Here is a 23,322-nt window from a genome sequence, read left to right as displayed (position 1 = left end):
ATTGGTGGTGTCACGCGGGATTGGTGGTGTCACGTAGGATTGGTGGTGTCACGCGAGATTGGTGGTGTCACGTGAGATTGGTGGTGTCACGCGGGATTGGTGGTGTCACGTAGGATAGGTGGTGTCACGCGGGATTGGTGGTGTCACGGGACGTGGAAGGCACGATGGGTACACGACCGATTGTTTCGCCACTATTGTGGCATTTTCTGCCATGGAATAGCACGTTGTGTGAATTGTTACACAGCCATTCCGTGTCGGATAGTTGGAGGAGTAGCTTTACTATTTGAGTTCAGGGTTAGGTCAGGGTCAGTATTGGGATTTGCATCCCAATTGCCCTTTATCCATCGAGTAAAGCCTCACTCGAGTCTTAAGTATGTACGTTTGAATCCAACCGTGCTAATCGGAAATGCTAGTCCCGCCTGTGGTAGTGTGCGTTGGTGTCTAAATCTTTTGTATTCTTTTTGTATTACTTTAGTATAAATACATGTTAATTTTGATTCATATGTTACATTTTCTGACTTTATGTGAACGAAAAGACACAAATTCGCCGGTTTTCTCATGGGAAATAGGTACATTTCAAAATATCACTGTTCTGGTCACAAAAGCAAAGTTTATGGGGGAAAATAGCCATTTTCTGTGCTTTTGAGGCATAAAAAATTGTGTTACATAGTGTTATTTGTTAGTATTAGGCATAGCATTAGGGTTGGCAATGAGGTTATGGTTAGCAATAGCATAAAGGTCAGAGTTAGAGGCTGGTTTTGGGTTCGTATCGGGGTTAATGTTCGTGTTGGGACTAGATAAACGCTTATTATCAGCCTTGGCGTAAAGGTTAGTTTTAGTTTTAGGATTAAAGCTGAGGGGGTTATAGCGTTCGCATTGGGAGTTCAATTGAGGATTAGTGTTGGCATTAGGGTTGGGGTTAAGGTTGTGATTAGGATTACCGTGGTCACTATGGTTATATTTTACCAACACAGCACGAGACACTGCTGGCATGGATGACATCACTATTTTACAGGCAGCGGGGGGAGGGGGGCTAAATGATGCCTTGACTTTCTGGGGTGGTGGTAGGGGGAGGGGCTGGGGGAGGGGCTGTGGGTGGGGGTGAGAGGCAAGTGGGGTTACTGTGGTCGGTGGTGATTGATGGAGAGCCTGTGACAGCCAGGTTGAGGGTAGCTCCTGCTCGGCTGACGGCCGTGTGCGTGTGTGCGTATGTGCGTGCCAAAAGTGGCAACTGATACAGCACGGAGCACAGCTGGTGCATCTGACAGTCATCTCGGTCAGTCAACCCATGGCACCTGGGTCTGTTCCGTGACCTCCTGCCAGCGATCATTTCGACATTTCACGTGGCCTTAAAGTGGACATACCCTGGCACAAGCGCCGTGGTGACATCACCGCCATTTGTGGCAAATGGCGGTTTTTGTTGTGTCTGCGAGTGTGTAGGGGGGGGGGGAAGTGGTAGTGTAATGGTTAGCGCACTGCGCTACGAACCCTGCAACCCGAGTTTGATTTCCGCTCAAGGCCAATACCAGTGACAATTATCTGAAACGGTCCTGAGCCTCCCCTAGGTCGACTCAGCTTCAAATGAGTAACTGGCGCGATGTGTAAAGATTGCCACTCGGGAGACAACGGTGGTCGGGCGTGGTGCTGGGCACCCACCCTTTCCGGCCTACATAAGTGCTCACTCACAGCACTTGCCCCACCAGTCTGTGAAGGCTATATGGAGGGAGGGGGGGGGATCTTTCTCTTTGTGTGTGTGTGCACGTCCCACACTCACGTGCTTCGCTGCTGTCCGCGAGGTCCCCACGACGCGGCCGTGCTCATCCACGACGTCCACCCCCTCCTGCAGCTCGTTGTGCCGCATCAGCAGAACGTTGCACACATTGGCGGTGGCTGTTGGGTTTCCGCATGCGAGGGGGAACGCTTCAGGACCGGGTCGCACCCCGGGAACGTTTCTTTTTAGGGTAAATCGTTTCTGGTCAATCGTGGCCAGCAATAGTTGTCGGCGCCGTTTTTCGAAAGCTTTGACAAATTTACTCGCGCAAAATCGGGCAAACATGATCGCTGCCACCAGGGCCGGATTAAGGCACGGGGGGCTTTAGGAGCTGCAGCCCAGGGACCTCTGCCAGCTGGAGGGCCTCCAGAGATTCAGTTAAAAGTTATTTCATTTGTGAACGCTGAATTTTATTTGTTGTTAGCCATGTAAAAATAAATTATATTTCTCTATAACTTTGCTTTCCTTTTGACAATATTACTGGGGGCCTCACAGTACCTGTAGCCCAGGGGCCTAAAAAATCTTAATCCGGCCCTGGCTGCCACCGCTCGTGGGTGACTGGGATGGCAACGTCGAATCGGATCACAGAGATCACGTGCCCGCCCGGGGGTGCTCTGTGCGCCAATCAATATTCAGCGAATGCTCTTTTCAATAAATTATGTTTTCATCGGCTAGACACGACTCAATGCCACGGATGCCCCCCCCCCCCCTGCCGCTCCCACCAGGGATTAAAATCAGTGTTCTCATTTGTACAGTTTTGATGGCTACATTTGCTTACATGTGAATTCACATTTTATTTGCATAAATCATAACTAATCTCACACACACAAAAATTATACGCTTGTATCATGAGCCTAAAAATAACTGAAGGGAGGGGCCAGAATCGGTTGAAATATTCATCACCGATGTTGGCCATGAGTGGGAATTGAACTCGGGACGCCCAGGCTCATGGCACGGTGCGCTAAGCACTGCCCCTGCCGCTCCCCGTTCGATAGGAACGCAGGCACGCACGCAGGCACGCAGGCACTCCAGGAGCACAACGACGAGCAACTGGAGACTCTAGGAACGGCTGTGGCTAGCGAACTAAAGACATTTGAGGTGACACAGAAACGCGCGGTGACATCTTAAGGAGGTGAAATGAAATAATCCAAAACAACAAAGAGAACGCGCTATTTATTTATTTATCTCTGCCCACCGTCCTTCGCCCGTGAACAAGGCCTCGTCACGCGAGGCAAGGGCAGAGCAGCTCATTAACCTTTAACGGGCCTGGTCTAAAGCCGATAATGAGGACGTTAATAGAAGTTTTAGGTCCTTATGCGCTTAATAATTAAACTGCCCTAGCTCGCTCGCAAATCTCCCTGGAAGCCTTTAATTTCCGCGAAACTCAGGAGTCCTCCATTAATTAACGCCGCGCCAAAACTGAATAAGCTACCGAGTCTGGCGGCTATATGATACATTTATTTCAGAGAGCTCATTATAAACCTTCGGTTGTTTTCTTTCTGCTCTGCAGTGTTGGTGATTTTCTCAACTTTTTCTATCAATTGTATTATTTTGCGACCCCGTTTTTTTTTTCTCTCGCGTGGAGGAATTCCTGCAATAGTTCTGCGTAACGCAAGTGCTCGCTGTTAATGAGTCTTCACACTTCTTGGTCGCTAGGTTTCCCATGAAACACCTAGCAACGATAATGCAGCTTTATCGAATAAAACAATGCATTTGTTAAAGTTGAGAAACTTTGCTTTCAAATAGAGAATAGTTTATCTTTCACGATCACCTTTCTCACGGAAATTTAGGCGTTTTCACAGTAGCCTCCTGATTACAATTGGCCGTGATCGGACACAGTCTGTCACGTGCACCCTAACTCAACTTAATCTTCATTCCCTTTTAAAAAAAAATGATTTTTTTAAGACATGCGCGTTCCTTTTATTCAAACTTAAAGAACAATTTTGCAAGAACATGTATATATATAATCTTATCCATCCCATACATTTGACAAAAAAATATACGTATATCCAAACAAACAACACTTATTTGAATAAAATATTTTGGCTCACACGCACATTTCAGTGGCATTAGCCTCTCCCCGAACAACAACAACTACAAGCACCAGAAAGAAAGGCCAATGTTGACACTGACGATGTCAACTGTTCAAGGTTTTTAACAGAAACGCAGGAAATTGTGGCTTCGTCACAAGGGCTGTAAAATAAAAGTGAAATTCAAAACAGCGGAATGTGGAAGGGGTGGGTGCGGAGCGTCATGTAAGGTGTGTGTGGGTGTGGTGTTGCGGTGGGGGAAGGAGAGGGTGGGGTGGTTTGGGGGGGGGGTATTAGTGGGGGGTAGAAGTGAGGGGGTGTGGAAACTTTACCCACGGCAGGGAAGGGAATGAGGCGCTGGATGAGGAGACGGGTGGCCGGGCTGAAGCCGCTGGCTCTCTTAATGAAGACGTTTAGTCCCACCTGCCGATTGCACACGAGCACATCACACAAAACAACACCAACTTCCCCCGTATAGCCTATTAACAGGCTGCTGGAGCAAATGCTGCGAAGCGAGCACCTATGAAGGCCGAAAACCACGCCCGACCCGCCTTTGTCTCCCCAGTGGCGATGTTTTTGCACACCGCACGACCCGGGAAAGGCCCAGGGGACAGGTTCAGATCATCTTCACCGGTGTTGGTCGTGAGCGGGAAACGAACTTGGGTCGCCGGGTTCGTAGCGCAGGGCGTTAAACACGACACCACCGCTCCCCACACACCCCGCACAACCACACACGCACATACACACATGCACGCATAAACACTGCTTACACATGCTGTCTAATGTGTATCGGGGTAAAGCCGTATAAGTGCCAACTTTAAAATGTGACAAAACATAAGGATTTTTTTTTTACTTAAAAAAACATAAGCGATTACTTCAGGCAAACAGCATGTATATAGTACGTCAACATAATTTGATAATGGAGAAATGCTCATGAGGTACCCATGGTATCGGACACACTAACACTTTTTTTTACTGCGCTGTGGTTTTGATGCTGCATTCCATTTCACGTATTCGTCAAATCTGTGACTTAATCCACTTACAAGTCATATTTTCTAAAACCAGTAAAATTATACCCAATTAGTGTTCTGTATTTTTTCTGTCACAGTTATCCTAATCTCTGAAACTGCTGCCAGATTCATATTCTTGGTTCTTTCGGTAAAGTGACTTTACCGAAAGCTTTAAATCAAAATGCTGCCAGATTACCAAATTATGTTGTAAAGTGAATATTTAAGACAGCCATAATTCTATCTGAATGTCGACTCAATTCCCTCTTGGGCCTGGACAATTATGCCCACAATTCCTTCTCGTGAGGAAACAACAACAAAACCTTGCGGATGGGCACATTTCTCTACATTTTGTCAGCGTCTTGAGATTCATCACGCGATTCGACAATTTGTAAATCTAAATTGGAGTGAGTGTGGAACGTCATGGCTTGAAATTTGACAAATGTGACAACGTCTCGCCAATAAGGCTGCACAACATGTTCAACTGAGCAGTGTGCCTTTAATAATATTACATTTTATTTGTGAGCGCTTTCTGAATACTCAAAGACGCTTTACATGAAATCATAAAAGCAGCAAAAACAACATCAAATGGTAAAAACACTAAAAACACATCAAACTTAGCTAAACATTAAAAACAATTTTAAAAAGGTGAGCTTTAGTCAATGATTTGAACGCTGGAAGGTCGGTGCAGTCACGGATTTGTTTTGGGAGAGAGTTCCAAAGTGAGGGGGCAGCTATAGAGAAGGCTCTGTCACCCCAGGTTCGATGCATGGTCCTGAGAGGTGGAGTCAGGAGGTTGGCGTCAGATGAGCGAAGGCTACGGGATGGGTTGTGGCGGTGGAGCAGGTCAGTGAGGTAGGAAGGGGCCTGGTTATGGAGGGCTTTATGTGTGAGGAGGAGGATCTTGAATTGAATTCGTTGTGGGACCGGGAGCTTATGAGACGATCGATTAATTTGCACACACAAAAAAAGTGAGGTCATTTTTGGGACATTTGCATTCATTTCCACATGTTCTAATGTATCTATTTAAGCCAGAGACGAGGTGTGCAGTCCAGCGGTGCAAGTAACATGCCGATCAGATGGACAGAAAGCTCTTGGCGATGTCGAGAACGAGACATCACCCCAATACACGGATCCTTCAGCTGGCTGCTGTTCCATTCACGTGAGCTGTGACCGGGAATCGAGCTTAGGTCGCAGGGTTCGTAGCACAGTGCATGAATCAAATTCACCGCCCCGGTTAACAAGGACATGTATATTCTTGGTTCTTTCGGTAAAGTCACGTAGAAAGAACCAAGACTATGAATCCCTGCAGTCACGAAAGCTTTAAATCAAAAGGATATGTATTTTAAAACTATCCTAACATTTATTGGGCGCAACTTGTTCTGGTGATATACAATTGGAAATGTTTCTGAACTCTAGTTGTGTATACTGTGTTTATCGTACACAAAGACAAAGATCCCCCATGTAGCCTGAACAGACAAATGGAGGTAAGTGCTGTTAGCGAGTAGCACCTATGAAGGCCGGCACAGCACACAAAGGGGGTGGGTGGCCAACACCACGCCCGACCGCCTTTGTATCCCGAGTGGCGATGTTTGCACATCGCACCAGGTACTCATTTCAGGCTGAGTCGACCTAGGAGAGGCCCAAGACCGGTTCAGATAATCGTCACTAGTGTTGGCCATGAGCGTCAATTGAACCCGGGTCTACAAGTTCGTAGTGCAGCGCGCTAACCGCTACACTACCGCTCCCCACTTACGCACACAAAAACAAACACACAAACGCAGGTGTGCATTCAGAGACCCCGTTCACGCGTCGTGTTTATTGTACCTCAAGCCTGCTTGCTGACACTCTTCGTGCTGCCACAAAGCAGGATCATTAACACACTTGAGAGCAGTCTATTTTCTACAGATGCTCACCAATTAAGGCATAATTATACACATTTAATCATTACTGCTGCAGATAGCGGCCTGAAGTAATTTTAAAAGTTGGTAAATATGACATAATTAATGCACAATTGTGTGCCTATCTCCCCTCTCATTTAGAGAGTTTCTTTTATACAATAGCATATATAATTTTGTATTATAATGCAACACTTGCAAAAGGAAACTTCAACTCTACTGTAAAAATGCTAGCAATAATCGCGTTTAAACGCTCCACTTTAGTTTTGTGCAATTCAAATTGTGAAGCGATATCTCGTTAAGAGTTTTAAAATAATATAAAAAAAGCGGGACAGAAATACACACCGGATTTCCACTTTAACTGCGAAACAGCAATTTTAGTTCAAGGAATAAAATAAAATATTTCAGAGCGTTTTAATTAAAAGCTTATTTTAATAAAAAAATATTAATAAAAATAATAATAAAAAACACACAAGATAATATTAGAGATGGTTGGTAGGGTACAATTATATTTTTTAATAACTTTTTTTTTTGCAGAAAAGTCAACAGTACAATTAAGGCGTGACAAATCGGCAATTGTGGCACTGCTGAGGAAGGGGAAAAAACGTGTTCTCGACAATTGCAGACGTGATAAAAAAAAATCTAATTAGCGTTACGCATATGCAGCCAACCTATGAGCCACATTCTATCATTTGAAAAATTCTCAACACAGTCAACTAAATAACTGCTTTGTGCCGAGTTAGGCAAGAGTGGAAAACAACTGTTCCGCTTACGATAAATTGACACTTTGCAACTTTGGATAAGCATTTGTATATTTTTTACACTAATTTTTCCACTTGGAATCCCAAAATGAACCTGCATTTATGAGTTTCTAAAAAGCCGCCAGTCCCAATCACGCATGTCACGGATTACAGCCATAAGCCAGTGATGAAAATTCCACATTTCTCTGGCAGCAAACGTTTCTTCAAACAGGGCAATTATTGACTTCTGCCAAGCGACTTCCATTCACGACATCACAAAGAGAAAACGCATTTTCTACAACTATGACACACCTCTTAGTTGGCCGCGGTGGACTGGAGGTGAGATGTGTATCACAACTGCGCTGTGAAACTCGTCAACCTGAGTTTAATTCCCGAACTCGGGGGGGGGGGGGGGGGGGGAAGTGCAGGGAGGAGGAGGAGGTGGGGGGGATTGCCACACCCACAATATCGCCTTGGGTCTTGGGACTCTGTCGGCCAGAGGCCAGATTACAAGCGCCCGGCACTGCGGCGCTCCGGGAAAAGTTAGACGCATCAAAGGAACACACTCCTGGGGCGCTTGAGCTTGGGCTCACTGCTGCGCGGGGACAAACGCGTTAAGTAATATTACACCCCGGGCGACCCCCGAAAAGCCGGCAAATCTGCGCAAAGAGAGTGAATAGCAAACAAGCAAAAAGGGGATTAGACCACATAGCCCACATCACCTTCCACTCTACCGAGTCCTCCCTCCCCCACCAGCACCCTCCGCCCCCTTTTCCAAACCTCCACGACCTCGCCACCCCAACTTCCACCCACAATGAGTCGCCCACCTGATCTAACGTCCGGTGTCACTGCCCCTCAACCCTCCCGACCCTGCAACTCCAATACGCCAACCCACACTGACCAGCATGGTGAAGTATGGTCATTTAAGCAAAACGACAGCCCACCCCGCCCCCTTGACCAAAAAAGTGTCGGAAGGACTTATTACAATCGAAGTGACCAAGAGTTGTAAATTATTAAATGATTGTTAATGCTACTGTTAAACCCGCGTTCTACGAATTATAAAACGTTCCAGAAAGTACGAAGCACCCCAAACTACAGTTGTACAAATATAGTCTAACACACAAAAGACAAAGATCCCCCATATAGCCTCAACAGACTGTTGAGGCAAGTGCTGTTCGCGAGCACGGTTTTTGCGAGCCAAATCCTTCACAAGCATGCGTCCACACACACACACAAACAGACAAAAAAGGACGTTTATAGGTAACAAGACGCACTCCCAACTTTGCTTTAGAACACTGGGGGAAAATACGGTTTTATCCACTTTCCAAACTCAGAAACAGAATCTTTATTTATCCTGGAGAAATCCGATGAGCTACGAAGCTCTTTCCACATGCGTCCAGAAGGGGTGGGTCAGAGAGATACAACAAACAATACGAAAAACTATAAGATTTCAAAGTATATGAAAATGTAAGCAAATCACTCAAATACTAAAATAAACTATTTTTGTTTTACCAGGTAAAGCTCAATGAACTACGAGTTATTTTTCAGAAGCAACCTGGCTGTAAACGATAGTACAACAGAGTGGATTTTGTGGAAATGTATTTAAAGTAGCCAAATAATCATCTGGTGTTGTCTTGCAAGCTGTCAGCTCGCAGGAGATGCACCGTGTAACTCGTGGATGCGTTGCACCCCCGAGTCGCGGATTGTAACCCTGAGCCCTAAACGGAATCATTCCACTGCTGGACGAAGGGTGGTATTAGCGAGTGTGAAACGTGCTCCCTTCTTCTTTTCGAACCCCGACAAGCCAAAAACGGCGAGCTTCCTTTCTATTTACGCTTACAGGCCGGAGGGTGAGGAGAGCACGTAGAGATGAGTTGCATTCGGTAGGGAGATCGGGTGCAAAATAAACGGGATGGGGATTAATTACAATTAAAGACGATATGAATAAATGGTCCACAGACATAATAACCGAATGCACACTGCAACAACCATGAAATGTAAGAGCGCAAATCAATTTAAAAATGCAATAGGCGTTTGGTGGATAGACTCTAGTTTCTGGCATTAATCTGCTAAGAAATAATTGCGTTCATGATAGCCAAATACATTTAATTTTGCCGAATGAAATTTGATCGAAATTGCATGAGATGAAAGATGCAGGGCGCACGCAACGTCGTTCGAGGCAGGGTTGTGTGCAGCACCGGTTCACCCCAACAAGGCCACCGCTGTCACCCCAACCACCTCACCACCCCTGCAGCACTCACCCCAACCATCGCTGCACAAACTTCCTCCCCCCCCGCAAACAACATGCCCCCTAACCCAACCCCCACAGCTACTACCCAGGCCGTCCACGCTGTGGTCGGTCGCGTTAGCGCCCAATTACCAGCCGAGTGGCACCGTGTCAGAGACGAGGCGGGGGACCCCATCCGCACTCGCTCAATCCGCTCTGACGGGGGGAGGGCACCTTCACGCCTCTGCAGCCTTTGAGGGGGGGGGCGGGGGCTGCTTTAGCGACTTAGCGGAGCGCTGGCCCCAAAGAAACGGCCCTGGTGCTCGGGGTGAATGCGCAGTGTTGCGTGCGCTTTCATGTGCGTGTGTCTGTTTGTGTGTGTCTGTGTGTGTGTGTGTCTGTGTGTGTGTCTCTGTGTGTGTGTCTGTCTGTGTGTGTGTCTGTCTGTGTGTGTGTGTCTGTCTGTGTGTGTGTGTCTGTTTGTGTGTGTCTGTTTGTGTGTGTCTGTCTGTGTGTGTGTCTGTCTGTGTGTGTGTCTCTGTGTGTGTGTCTGTCTGTTTGTGTGTGTCTGTGTGTGTGTGTGTCTCTGTGTGTGTGTCTGTCTGTTTGTGTGTGTCTGTGTGTGTGTCTGTCTGTGTGTGTGTGTCTCTGTGTGTGTGTCTGTCTGTTTGTGTGTGTCTGTGTGTGTGTCTGTCTGTTTGTGTGTGTCTGTGTGTGTGTCTGTCTGTTTGTGTGTCTCTGTGTGTGTGTCTGTCTGTTTGTGTGTGTCTGTTTGTGTGTGTCTGTCTGTGTGTGTGTCTGTCTGTGTGTGTGTCTCTGTGCGTGTGTCTGTCTGTTTGTGTGTGTCTGTGTGTGTCTCTGTGTGTGTGTCTGTCTGTTTGTGTGTGTCTGTGTGTGTGTCTGTCTGTGTGTGTGTGTGTCTCTGTGTGTGTGTCTGTCTGTTTGTGTGTGTCTGTGTGTGTGTCTGTCTGTTTGTGTGTGTCTGTGTGTGTGTCTGTCTGTTTGTGTGTCTCTGTGTGTGTGTCTGTCTGTTTGTGTGTGTCTGTCTGTGTGTGTGTCTGTCTGTTTGTGTGTGTCTCTGTGTGTGTGTCTGTCTGTTTGTGTGTGTCTCTGTGTGTGTGTCTGTCTGTGTGTGTGTCTGTCTGTGTGTGTGTCTGTCTGTTTGTGTGTCTGTCTGTTTGTGTGTGTCTGTGTGTGTGTCTGTCCGTTTGTGTGTGTCTGTCTGTGTGTGTGTATCTTTTTGTGTGTCTGTCTGTTTGTGTGTGTCTGTCTGTGTGCGTGTGTCTGTCCGTTTGTGTGTGTCTGTCTGTGTGTGTGTCTGTCCGTTTGTGTGTCTGTCCGTTTGTGTGTGTCTGTCTGTTTGTGTGTCTGTCCGTTTGTGTGTGTCTGTCTGTGTGTGTGTCTGTCTGTTTGAGTGTGTCTGTTTGTGTGTCTGTCTGTTTGTGTGTGTCTGTCTGTGTGCGTGTGTCTGTCTGTTTGTGTGTGTCTGTCTGTGTGCGTGTGTCTGTCCGTTTGTGTATGTCTGTCTGTGTGCGTGTGTCTGTCTGTTTGTGTGTGTCTGTCTGTGTGCGTGTGTCTGTCCGTTTGTGTGTGTTTGTCTGTGTGCGTGTGTCTGTCCGTTTGTGTGTGTCTGTCTGTGTGTGTGTCTGTCTGTCTGTCTGTGTGTGTATCTGTTTGTGTGTCTGTCTGTTTGTGTGTGTCTGTCTGTGTGCGTGTGTCTGTCCGTTTGTGTGTGTCTGTCTGTGTGTGTGTCTGTCCGTTTGTGTGTGTCTGTCTGTCTGTGTGTCTGTCTGTTTGTGTGTCTGTCCGTTTGTGTGTGTCTGTCTGTCTGTGTCTGTCCGTTTGTGTGTGTCTGTCTGTCTGTGTGTCTGCCCGTTTGTGTGTCTGTCCGTTTGTGTGTGTCTGTCCGTTTGTGTGTGTCTGTCTGTTTGTGTGTCTGTCTGTTTGTGTGTCTGTCTGTTTGTGTGTGTCTGTCTGTTTGTGTGTCTGTCCGTTTGTGTGTGTCTGTCTGTGTGTGTCTGTCTGTTTGTGTGTGTCTGTCTGTGTGTGTGTGTGTGTGTCTGTTTGTGTGTGTCTGTCTGTTTGTGTGTGTCTGTCTGTTTGTGTGTGTCTGTCTGTTTGTGTGTCTGTCTGTTTGTGTGTGTCTGTCTGTTTGTGTCTGTCTGTTTGTGTGTGTCTGTCTGTTTGTGTGTCTGTCCGTTTGTGTGTGTCTGTCTGTTTGTGTGTGTCCGTCCGTTTGTGTGTGTCTGTTTGTGTGTGTGTCTGTTTGTGTGTGTCTGTCTGTTTGTGTGTGTCTGTCTGTTTGTGTCTGTCTGTTTGTGTGTGTCTGTCTGTTTGTGTGTCTGTCCGTTTGTGTGTGTCTGTCTGTTTGTGTGTGTCTGTCCGTTTGTGTGTGTCTGTTTGTGTGTGTGTCTGTTTGTGTGTGTCTGTCTGTTTGTGTGTGTGTCCGTTTGTGTGTGTCTGTCTGTTTGTGTGTGTGTGTCTGTTTGTGTGTGTCTGTCCGTTTGTGTGTGTCTGTCCGTTTGTGTGTGTCTGTTTGTGTGTGTCTGTCCGTTTGTGTGTGTCTGTTTGTGTGTGTGTGTCTGTTTGTGTGTGTCTGTCTGTGTGTGTATCTGTTTGTGTGTGTCTGTCCGTTTGTGTGTGTCTGTCTGTTTGTGTGTCTGTCCGTTTGTGTGTGTCTGTGTGTGTGTGTCTGTCCGTTTGTGTGTGTCTGTTTGTGTGTGTCTGTCCGTTTGTGTGTGTCTGTTTGTGTGTGTCTGTCCGTTTGTGTGTGTCTGTCCGTTTGTGTGTGTCTGTCCGTTTGTGTGTGTCTGTCCGTTTGTGTGTGTCTGTCCGTTTGTGTGTGTCTGTCCGTTTGTGTGTGTCTGTCCGTTTGTGTGTGTCTGTCCGTTTGTGTCTGTCCGTTTGTGTGTGTCTGTCCGTTTGTGTGTGTCTGTCTGTTTGTGTGTGTCTGTCCGTTTGTGTGTGTCTGTTTGTGTGTGTCTGTCCGTTTGTGTGTGTCTGTCCGTTTGTGTGTGTCTGTCCGTTTGTGTGTGTCTGTCCGTTTGTGTGTGTCTGTCCGTTTGTGTGTGTCTGTCTGTTTGTGTGTGTCTGTCCGTTTGTGTGTGTCTGTCCGTTTGTGTGTGTCTGTCCGTTTGTGTGTCTGTCCGTTTGTGTGTCTGTCCGTTTGTGTGTGTCTGTCCGTTTGTGTGTCTGTCTGTCTGTTTTTGTGTCTGTCCGTTTGTGTGCGTCTGTCCGTTTGTGTGCGTCTGTCCGTTTGTGTGCGTGTGTTTGGGAGAAGTATTGTCACTGTTATCGCACTGCGCTACGAACCTGTGTCACGGCCAACAGCAGTGACGATTATCTGAACCGGTCCTGGGCCTCCCCTAAGTCGACTCAGCATCAAATGAGCACCTGGCACGGTGTGTAAACATCGCCACTGCGGAGACAAAGGCGACCCGGCGTGGTGCTGGCCAACCATCCCCTCTTGTACTGTAGTGGCCTTCATAGGTGCTCGGGTAACAGCACTTGCCCCAACAGTCTGTTAAGTCTATATGGGGATTCTTTGTCTTTGTGTTTGGACGCGTGTGCAAATGCATCTTTATAAGGTGAGTGGTCACATAGTGGTTAGCGCCATACTGTACGAATCCGACGACTCGAGTTCCATTCCTGCTCACGGCCAACACCACTGACAGTCACCGGAACTGGTCCTCAGCCAAGAGAGAGTCAAGTGAGGCTTTCTGGAGCAAAACAAATGTCATCATTATTGAGGTTAGCGAGCTTGGGCAGGACGCATAACTAGAAGGGATGACGGCCGACGGGCACGGCTAACACCAGTGTCTGCCAAAGCAGGAAACGTGCACGGGCGGCAGTCGGAATGATGTTCCACGGAATATTCAGACTCCGAAGAAGCTGCCAGCGCACGGAGCGTAACGTCGGACATCGTTCCGAACAACACGCGGCACGACCCTGAACACCACTCCACGCAGCAGCGCCTGACGAATTGGCTGAAACTGGAGGACAGCCGGAGACGGCAGCTTCTGGGGAGACCTCCATCCAGCAGTGGGCTTTACTATCACGGCTTACGACGACGACGATCGATGTCGTACGGAGAACACGCGAATGATTTCGCACGGGGAGCTCGTTAGCCATCGGGCCCGCATGCCGCCCGCCGCTCACGGCGAGCGGCGAGCGAGCCCCCTACCTACCCCCCACCCCCCCCCGGTTCACGCCTCCCCACCACCCCCTGGGCTGTCCCCATTGAGAGAGGCACCGCCTCAAGCAGGGAGGCTCCTACTCGCACATAATTGACGCAGCCGAACACAGGGGAGGTGGCGGGGGGGAGTTAATCGGGGCAGGATTCCCAGCCACGCTTGACCGGCTGTTCAGTGTGCGATTTTCGGATCGGCTTGGCTCGTCAGAGGAGGGGGGCGGTGGAGAGGTGGGGGAAACAGGGGGGCGGGCGGACGGACGGGCGGGCGGGCGGGCGGGCGGGCGGGCGGGCGGGCGAGCGAGCGAGCGAGCCTTCTGGTGCCGGGGAGAGGGGGAGAGCGTTGTGCGATAGGGGTCACAGTGGTAAGTGGCAGAATTCAGCTCACAAGATCCGACCTTAAACGGCTCTCGACGACGTTATCCGGCGCGCCAAGCGCGCACGCAGGTGGGCCGAGGCGAAAAATCCATGCCCACGGGCTCCGTGTGCCGACATGCACCGAACGCCGACATGCACCGAACGCCGACATGCACCGAACGCCGACATGCACCGATCGCTCTCGCCTCCACCCGTGCACGCTCTCGCCTCCACCCCGGAGCACAGGGGCGCATTTTCAGCCGCGTCTGTCCAGATCGGTAAAGCGCGACACGCGATACACACCACATCCAATCCAGGATACCTCTCACTGTGGCAACTGCCCGATGAACTTAGCAACCGCTGGGCCAATGCCGGCATGTGGTTGGAACCATTGGAGCATGTTTACTGTATTTCCCACCTGTATTCTAGAGAAAAAGTTGTCGGTGAGTCTCATAATCTGTTCAGTTTGTGTGCGTGTGTGCGTGCATGAGCGTGGGGAGCGGCAGTTCAGCGATTAGCATGTTGCGCTATGAACCCAGCGACCCAAGTTCGGTTCCCGGTCAAGGCCAACAACAGTGACGATTGTCTGAACAGGTCTAGATTCTCCCCTAGGTCGATTGTGTAAAAACATTGCCACTGGGGAGACAAAGGCGGCTGGGCGTGGTGCTGGCCACCCACCCCCTCGTGTGCCGTGCCGGTCTTCATAGGTGCTGCTCGCTAACAGCACTTGCCCCAACAGTCTGTCCAGGCTATGCCATACGGGAGATCTTTGTCTTTGTATGTATGTGCATGTGACCAGATCTGTATAACTTTCTTGACACCGGGCCACAATGTTTGGGTTGTATCTTACTTAGAATAAGGTGGTCACGTGCAAACGACTCTGGGCAACCAGCGGTCCCGGAAAATATTTCCAACACCTGGCACACCCCACCACATCCAGTATACCTCACGCTGTGGTCGTGGCTACGAGTAAACGTCACTGGCAGATGTCGTCTGTGCCAAAGAGGCTGAGATTAAGAACATGAGCCGGGTAAACAGCACGTTTGACCCCGTTTCGTTTGTGACACGTCTAGCCGTGCCTCGGGACAGCACTCAACAGTGAGTGACTCAACCCGAAAGCATCAAACCACTTTACTCCAAGAGCACAAAGACAAATACACCCCGTGTAGCCTTTCACGAAGAATGGGGCAAGTGCTGCGAAGAAAGCACCTACGAAGGCCGACACGGCACACTAGGGGGGACACGGGTGGTTAACACCATGCTCGGCCACCTGTGTCTCCCCAGTGCTGATGTTTACACAATGCACCAGGTACTAGTGAAAGGCTGAGTTGACCTAGAAGGGAGTCCAGGGATAGGTTCAAACACTGCTCTTCACTGATGTTGGCCATAGCTCGTAATTGAAACCAGGTTTGCTGGGTTTGCAGCACAGTGAGCCGAATCATTACATCGCTTTTTTGCAAAAGCACAGGGACACACACACACACGGACACATACGAGTACACAATTACATACTCAAACAGACATACCCATCTACAATTACACTCAGACACGCAGTAGTGTAATTTCACAAACGTGGTTCGCGAACGTTAATACCAGGCACACACACACACACAAACGTACCAGACATGTGCACCATTGCTAGCTCATTATAAGGAGATCGAACCTCGGCTATGCAAGTGTCACACACAAGTCAGGTGTTCACTTTCAGAATAGTAGCTGGCCTACTTACAGCATCTCCATCGCCAAGTTACCCAGAATGCACCACATGCTTGTCAGACCTCGGAAGCTAAGTAGGCTTTGGGCCTGGGAAGTACAGGTTGTTACAGGCTGCATGGCTAAGCAGTAAGAAAGCAGATGGTAGGCAGCACAAACAAATGTTTTTTGGACTGTACCTCGACGCTCATGCTTACGTACGATCCTGCATTAACCCTCGCGATGGGCAAATTAGTGGGTTTTTTTTTACATGTACGGTTCGAACAGAAAAACAAAACGCACACGCATGAAGCACCACACCCAGGTAGTCACCTGGGAGAAGCTGTCCGTGTGTCATACCGCGCATGTGTCATAACGCGCGTCTGTGTCGTTCCGCACGGTGTCCAACAATTCGCTCCGCGTGCCGGAGAGCTCCAGCTGCACATGGAGCGAAAACGTCCGACATGTACGTGTGTATCTATGTTGAACTTCTTTTGCACCGTACGTAGCCAACCGTGCTACTCGGAGGTGCACGGGGGGGAGGGTCGGGGGGGGGGAGAAAGGACAGCAAACTAAACACGCACAAAAAGCGTGGACAACGTGCCAAACGACGCGGGGCACAACCCGAGAAACGCACTTGGAGCGCCACCGCGAAAAAACTTCCTCCGCAGTGCGACCTTTTCTTTTGTGAAAACTAATTTTCTCTTCCGGCTGCCGCGTGGCTCCGGTTAAGATCCCCGACTCAAATCCCGGGGCTCATCGCCGAGCACGGCAAAGCGACCGAGGATTTTCAAATTCCGCTCGCCAGGTGCGATTCCCGGAGGTCACGCGGACACGCTGGGCAAGCGGTGGGGGGGGGGGAGGGGGGGGAGGGGGGCTGGAGGGGGGGGACCCTGCCCGCCACGTGGACGTGGGAATTGAAAGCGTGGCGAACTCACTGAGAGGCGCGTAAAAAAAAAAAACGGGGGGCGCGTAGCCATTTCGGTTCCCGGCTGCGGGTGGAAAAAGATAGTGACTGTGTTTCCTCAACGCAGCTGGGGCTGCCGACACACGGAGCTTAGTGGAGATTGGAGATGATTTGGATGTTGACACCCTTCGGCGTGACACGCCGCATCAACACCCTCGCCGGATGTCAAGGGCGACCGGGCGCTGCGGGGGGGGGGGGGGGGCAGCCGAGATTAGCGGCGTGTGGCGCGCGCTCAGGGCAAGCGGTGCAAGACGGGGCGCTATTATCACAGGCGGCACCGCGCAAAATCTTCCATTTCCTTTCGGCATTCTCATGCTGAGGACCGAGTGCGTCGTGATCCGGCGACTTGATGATCTGTCACGATTCATGGGTCGCGGTACTTTTATTTTTATATATATTTTTTAAATACATTTTATATCCGAACTATGTTCGTCTGCGTTGTCTGTCGCGCCTGTTCACCGTTTGTACTTTCTCACTGGTTTTGCCTCGCTCTGTCTGACTTCTACCATCTCACTTTGTCTGTCTAATTTATCTCGTCTTGTATTTTCCCGTTACATAGATATTGCTCGTCTTGTTTGTGCTGTCTCGTAAGTTTCGGGAGCCGAACGCATCAGATCTAATGTACAGCCTTTTATCAATCCACTACTGGATGAAGGCCATCGCGCATATACAAAGACAAAAATCCCCCACAGAGCCTTAACAGACTGTTGGGCAAAGTGCTGTTAGTAAGCACCTAGGAAGGCCGGCAGGGTACACGAGGGGGGGGGGGTGGCCAGCAATAAGCCAGGCCGCCTTTGTCTCTCCAGTGGCGATGTTTACACACTGCACCAGGTACTCATCTGAGGCCGAGTCAACCGAGGGGAGGCCCAGGACCGGTTCAGATAGTCGTCACCGGTGTTTGCCGTGAATGGGAAACGAAATCGCGTCTTCGGAAGTGGCAGCGCAACGCGCTCACCGCTGCACTCCTGCTCCCCATAATCCACTTTCTTTTCTCACGCACATTTCCTTCAACGCACTGCATCGTAAGCGTACGAAAATCGACGTTCAATCGATAAGCCACGTGCATCGTTACGTGGCCAACGAGGGCCGCTTACAAACGGCGAGCGACGTGCTGCTATGCTGGCAGCTGCCAGACTCTGGTAGGGCCGTGTGGTCCGCGATGGGGTTAGGTAAGTAAATAAATAATGTGCACATGCCTGGGGCTAGCGAGCCGGAACACACAGGAAATTACAGGTAATGCCGTACACCCAGGAGTGGCGGAGTGGGGGCACTGGGGTCAACCCCAGCAAAGCAAAGGCGCTAGTGGAAGAACAGACGAAGTCGGCAGGTTTCCCCATCAGCTGTGCCCATCATAAAAAAAGGAGCGCCGGGCCATGATCGATCCACTGCTGGATTAACGCCCACCCAGAAAAACCCGCCGCATATCCCCCCACGGTGTTGCGATGCTAAAACAATCCTCCCATGGCCAACGTGCCGGCTGATTGAATCGTTCCGTCTCCGTGGTGGACGTGCTCTCGCTCTCGCTCTCTCTCTCTGCTGCGTTCCAACTTCGGCTGCTGCTCAGTCGTTACTCTTGCCCATCGGCAATCATCCCTTCGAGCGACGCGTCCTGCCTTATCGCTCAAAACGATGTCGTTAACCTGCGTGTGTACGTATGTATGTTGAACTTTTTGTCGCACCGTACATAGCCAACCGTGCTAATCGGGGGGGGGGAACAAACTAAACACAAAAAGCAGCTGTAAAGAAATTAGTTTTCAATCTAGATTTAAAATTGTATAGCTCCACCGGCTTTCTAACACGTATCCTAATCCACTGCATTAACTAATTCGAACACTTTTGTTTGACAGTGGTTTGTAATTATTGTGTGTGACAAATACACATACGACTTTTAGTTGAATGCAGCTTCTATAAAGCTCCTAATAGCTGCTGAGAATTACATTTCACGTGTTTGTTTTGTTTTTTTGAGATACTTCTATTCGGCGCGGGTGATGATCGTAGTTTATCCAAACTAAGGACGTGCCTCGTTCATCACCTGTGTACAAATTATTTGGCTAATTTTAAAAGAGTGTCGCTCTCCTTTCGCATCACCGTACACTACGTATGTCGCATTGCGGAGCCGCGTGAGATGGTGATAGCTCAAAGAGGGCCCTCGTCCAGCAGTAGATTGATCGTGGATGACGGTAACTGATTTATTATGCGCATGTGAAAATATGCAACTATATCCTTGATACACATATTGAATGGAAATGTCATCCTTTTTAGAAATCAAAACATATCATATCACAATAAGTATTAAAAGCACATGAATGCCAATTTATATTGTCTAAGCTGATTTATTAATGCTACTATTGAAAATGTTGGTGTAATGTAACGCTGTATATGTTTTTTGAGAAAAATATTAAATGGCTCTCGTTTCATTTTTTAAAGTATAATGCCTTATTCAAAGCGTTAGAGTTTAGGGTAAGGGTGGCTGAATGTAAGAGTAACTATGGCTGTGACGATGGCTGTGGTCGTGCAGAGCAGTAGTGTCGTGGTTAGCGCACTGCGCGATGAACCTGGTGACCTGCGTTTAATTCCTGCTCACAGCCAACACCAGCGACAATTATCTGAACCAGTTCTGGGCCTCCCCCCTAGGCCGACTTAGCATCAAGTGAGTACCTGGCGCAAAGTGTAAACCCTCACCACTGGGGAGACAAAGGCGGCCGAGGCATGACACTGTCCTGCTACGCCGTGCCGGGCTTCAATAGGGTGCTCGCAAACGGCACTTGCCCAAACCATCTGTTAAGGCTATACAGGGGATATTCATCCTTGTGTGTTTTAATCCGACAATGGCTGTGGTTGTGACAAGAGGCTGTAGTTTAATGGCGAGAGCGACTGCGGTTGAACGCGACACTGAAAAAGAGACAGTGTGACCCTGGCTGTGAGGGTGGCCTGTGGTGACGGAACACTCACCGCAAGCGCCACCGCGCTGCACACTGCTCCCAGGTATCCCTGCACGAAGCGCGCCGTCGGCGTTGGCTGTGGTGGACAAAATGCGCAGAAACGTCGAGGTCACAGAGGCGAGAAATGGAGAAAACAACGTTTTGACTTGCGACCGAATTTGCACGCGCGCTTAAGTGCTTCAACATCGCGGCAATTACAAGTACAGTATCGAAACGACAAGATCCGTGCGATTTAACCAAATGTAACTCCGCGACGGAGCATTAACCAACATATTCTCACCAACGCCCAAAAACAATAACAACGTTTGCCGTTGCTGCCGTTGAATTAAAAGAGATGTTTGTGAACGGTGCGGTAATATTAGCAGAGGGTACGACGCTGCATGCCTCCACTATTACGCTCACGTTAGCGAGCAGAGCATTTCCCAGATGCTCGATACATTTACACAATAACAAATTAAACTTTCACAGCCCTTTGACAAATCCGCTGCTGGATGAGGCCTACAGATACAGATGAGGCTTATGGGGTGCCGCGGTGGCGAGATGTTAACTCCCTCGGCTGGTACGCAGGATGTTGTGGGTTCGATCTCCAACCAGACGCCTGTGTTTTCTCCCCGAGGTCGTGTTGATTTTTCTCCGCGTCCTCACATTTTTCCCTCTACATTTGTAAACATGCATTTAAAGTGTTTGACTGCAATACATTTCCACGTGATAAGCCACTTTTCGTTGAAAAACAGCTATATACTGCAGTGGGCCTTACCTGGTAAATAAAAAAATGTTAAGTTGAAAGTTTAGATAGGATGATAAAAATTATTATTTCTGGATGTACATTATTCTTTTTTGTTACAATTAATATACCTAATAACCCTCCACAGCTTAAGCAACAACAAAAAGTCAACGTGCTCGTCGATAACAACGCGGCCTTAAAAGGGGCAAATAAAAATCACGTGGGCGACATTTTTGGGCTTTGGGCCGTCTTCTTCACAGCACACGGCGGTGTGGGTGCGGGGGGAGCAGGAGGAGACGGTGAGGCAATGTCCTTACGCTCGTGATGCGTCCGTTAAATTGTCCTTTGTCGGACTCGAATGACTTGCGATGACTGCAAATTCACCGATATCACCGAGGGGCGGCCGGTGTAAAAAACAAAGGAATGCGGCAAGCGCGTAGTAAAACGCCGAACAAAAAAACACCGTTCGAAACTTAAAATAAGAAGGGATACTTTAAGTGTAAGCGTATGACATGCTGATGTAACTCTTAGGCCAATGGAGCAGAATATAAGTATACAATTCAAGGCAAGAACAATACAAAAACACTGTTCAATCGGATAACAGGCCCGAATCGTGACGATTAGTCGAATCGATGCCAGGGGGAGGGTGGTTAATTCTTAGGTAGCAGCCAGTGACCCTATCGGGTGGACATGGGGGTGCTGTTTGGATGCGGCAGGGGATAGGAGGGCAGTGAGGTGGGCTTGGCACCGCCGACAGCTTTCATGGACCCGACTTTGATGTCTCCCGAGGCCGGCCAGGGAGGTAATGGATATCCCGGAGGCATTTCCTCCCAAAACAGGTGGGGGCATCGCCATCCCTCGTATCATCTGCCGCGAGGTCCTGACACGGAGAGCTCGCGCGCCGCGGCCGGAAAGAGCAGCAACGATGGCCCTGCGGTAAAGAACACTGGGCGTTGTTGTTTGTTGGCCAGCGAAACGAGGCTTTAGGGCCGGGATTAGTCACCTGAACCTGGGAGCCCGAGAAAGAGCGAGACAGCGAGCGGAGTGAGCAAGGGACAAAGCGCTACTTCGGCGTTTGCGTGCGAGCGTCGCTCGTTTTTATTATTGTTCTCGCGCGGCAATGCGCACAAAAACCAATTAGGGCGAAAACAATTTGAGCTCGAGCGCCGGTTTCCCACTTTAATTGGCGGCGCTACTCGGAAACATCGACGTGTTTTGAAGTGCGGCGTACGCGTCCCCCCCCCCACCCCCACCGCCTTGCAAGAAGCGAGCGGGGGGGGGGACGCGGGCGTGCTGCTCACGGCCGCCGAAATCACGCGGCCCGCGATCGAGCGCTCGCCGTTGTAATGAGAACGTGCACATCACGCACCACGAAGGGGCACCCCCTCCACCTCCACCTCCCCCCCATCCCTCCCCTCCATCCCTCCCCTCCATCCTTCCCCTCCCCTCTCCTCCCACCATGCCTCTCCATTGACCCACACCCATCGAACCCCTTCCCCAACATCTCGCTAGTCCTATTAAAATTGTAACGTTGCGACCTTCCACCGCTGCCTGTTGACTAATTGTTAACGGTCGGGTTTGTACGAAGTCTGGCGTGTTTTCTCTAAATAGGGACTTTTGTTCCGTGGATTCGCTTCCTGGGGGTTGGCCGGCCTTCCTAATGCATCTGATCACTCGCAAAGCAATTTGGAAAATTGATTTACAAGCGTCGGAAGTCTACGATGTGCACTATGAGCAACGACACTGAAAGGGGAACAACAAGTGAGAATGGGGACTATTTAACGCGCCGGAGATGCGGTACGGGTCACGTTTGAGTCGGTGCGAAGAATTAACGCGTGAGACTGGCTGACTAGTTGGTCAGGATTAGGGGTTAGGATTCGGGGCGAGTGTTTGGTCGACTCTAGTGCTCCACCCCCCCCAAACCACTCGCCTCTCTTTCCCATGTCGATGCACGACCTTTTCATTAGTCCGCCCATTTGTTTTTTAACGTATGCATGCATGTAACATGCATGCATGCATGTAACATGCATGCATGCATGTAACATGCATGCATGCATGTAACATGCATGTATGCATGTAACATGCATGTATGCATGTAACATGCATGTATGCGTACTAACGTCGACGCACACAGGATCCTCACCTTGCTGGCGTTGCGGTTGGCGTAGTTCACGCACGCGTTGTGACTTTGGTTCAGCCACTGCAAAGCACGGCAACGGGGGGGGGGGGGGGGGGTGGCGTCGCGGTGACACGGGCTCGGTTACACGTGCGGTGGAACGAGACGTCGCGGTGGCCCACGAGCCGCTGCGGTTACCGCACTGAGCCGCTGACCCTCGACAAGTCAGGAGCCGACAGCAATAGAAGCGGCGTGCACCTGCCGTGAACAAAATGTGCTTATATTTGAGCGAGCGCAGCCAAATCCGGCGGCCGCGGATAATCCAGCGCTAGATGTGCGTGTGAAGATGAACCGAAACAGGACTGCGTCGCCCGCAAAGACTCCTCTCGGTATTTTTTTCGGTGGAGCGGAGTACGACAAACGTTCGTTTTGAATTATTTCAGGAGGGACGGCCCCAATGAGCTTGCTGCTAGCCCCTGTTTCATGGGACGTCCTGCGGCGACGGTCGAGATGTTGTACAGCACAGGATCTTGGTTGCAATCATGGTCACAGAGGTGGCGATACACGCAGCGCCAGTATCGGTAGGCTTCTTCGCACGTTATAGGAACAGTGGACCGGTCACAAAATGTAACAACAACACAAAAAACGACTACATTCTTTTC

At 49.5% G+C, this 23,322-nt stretch overlaps 1 protein-coding gene across 4 annotated transcripts in view; it reads right to left on the bottom strand.

The window, feature by feature from the left end:
- Nucleotides 1–23,322, bottom strand: part of SFXN5 (sideroflexin 5) — a 151,573-nt gene that overhangs the window by 50,906 nt on the left and 77,345 nt on the right. For all 4 annotated transcript variants that reach the window (XM_076065890.1, XM_076065891.1, XM_032950529.2 and 1 more), the window contains exons 8-11: nt 22,688–22,744; nt 19,831–19,896; nt 4,134–4,224; nt 1,775–1,890 (exon numbers count right to left, since the gene is read on the bottom strand). In XM_076065890.1, the coding sequence (XP_075922005.1) occupies nt 1,775–1,890; nt 4,134–4,224; nt 19,831–19,896; nt 22,688–22,744 (330 nt within the window). The remainder of the gene's footprint in view (nt 1–1,774; nt 1,891–4,133; nt 4,225–19,830; nt 19,897–22,687; nt 22,745–23,322) is intronic.

Source organism: Petromyzon marinus, chromosome 9 (genome assembly GCF_048934315.1).
Source record: "Petromyzon marinus isolate PM22_M1 ecotype Great Lakes invasive population chromosome 9, UKy_Petmar_22M1.pri1.0, whole genome shotgun sequence".
NCBI classification, from domain to species: domain Eukaryota; kingdom Metazoa; phylum Chordata; class Hyperoartia; order Petromyzontiformes; family Petromyzontidae; genus Petromyzon; species Petromyzon marinus.
This window is presented reverse-complemented; position numbering and strand designations above follow the sequence as displayed.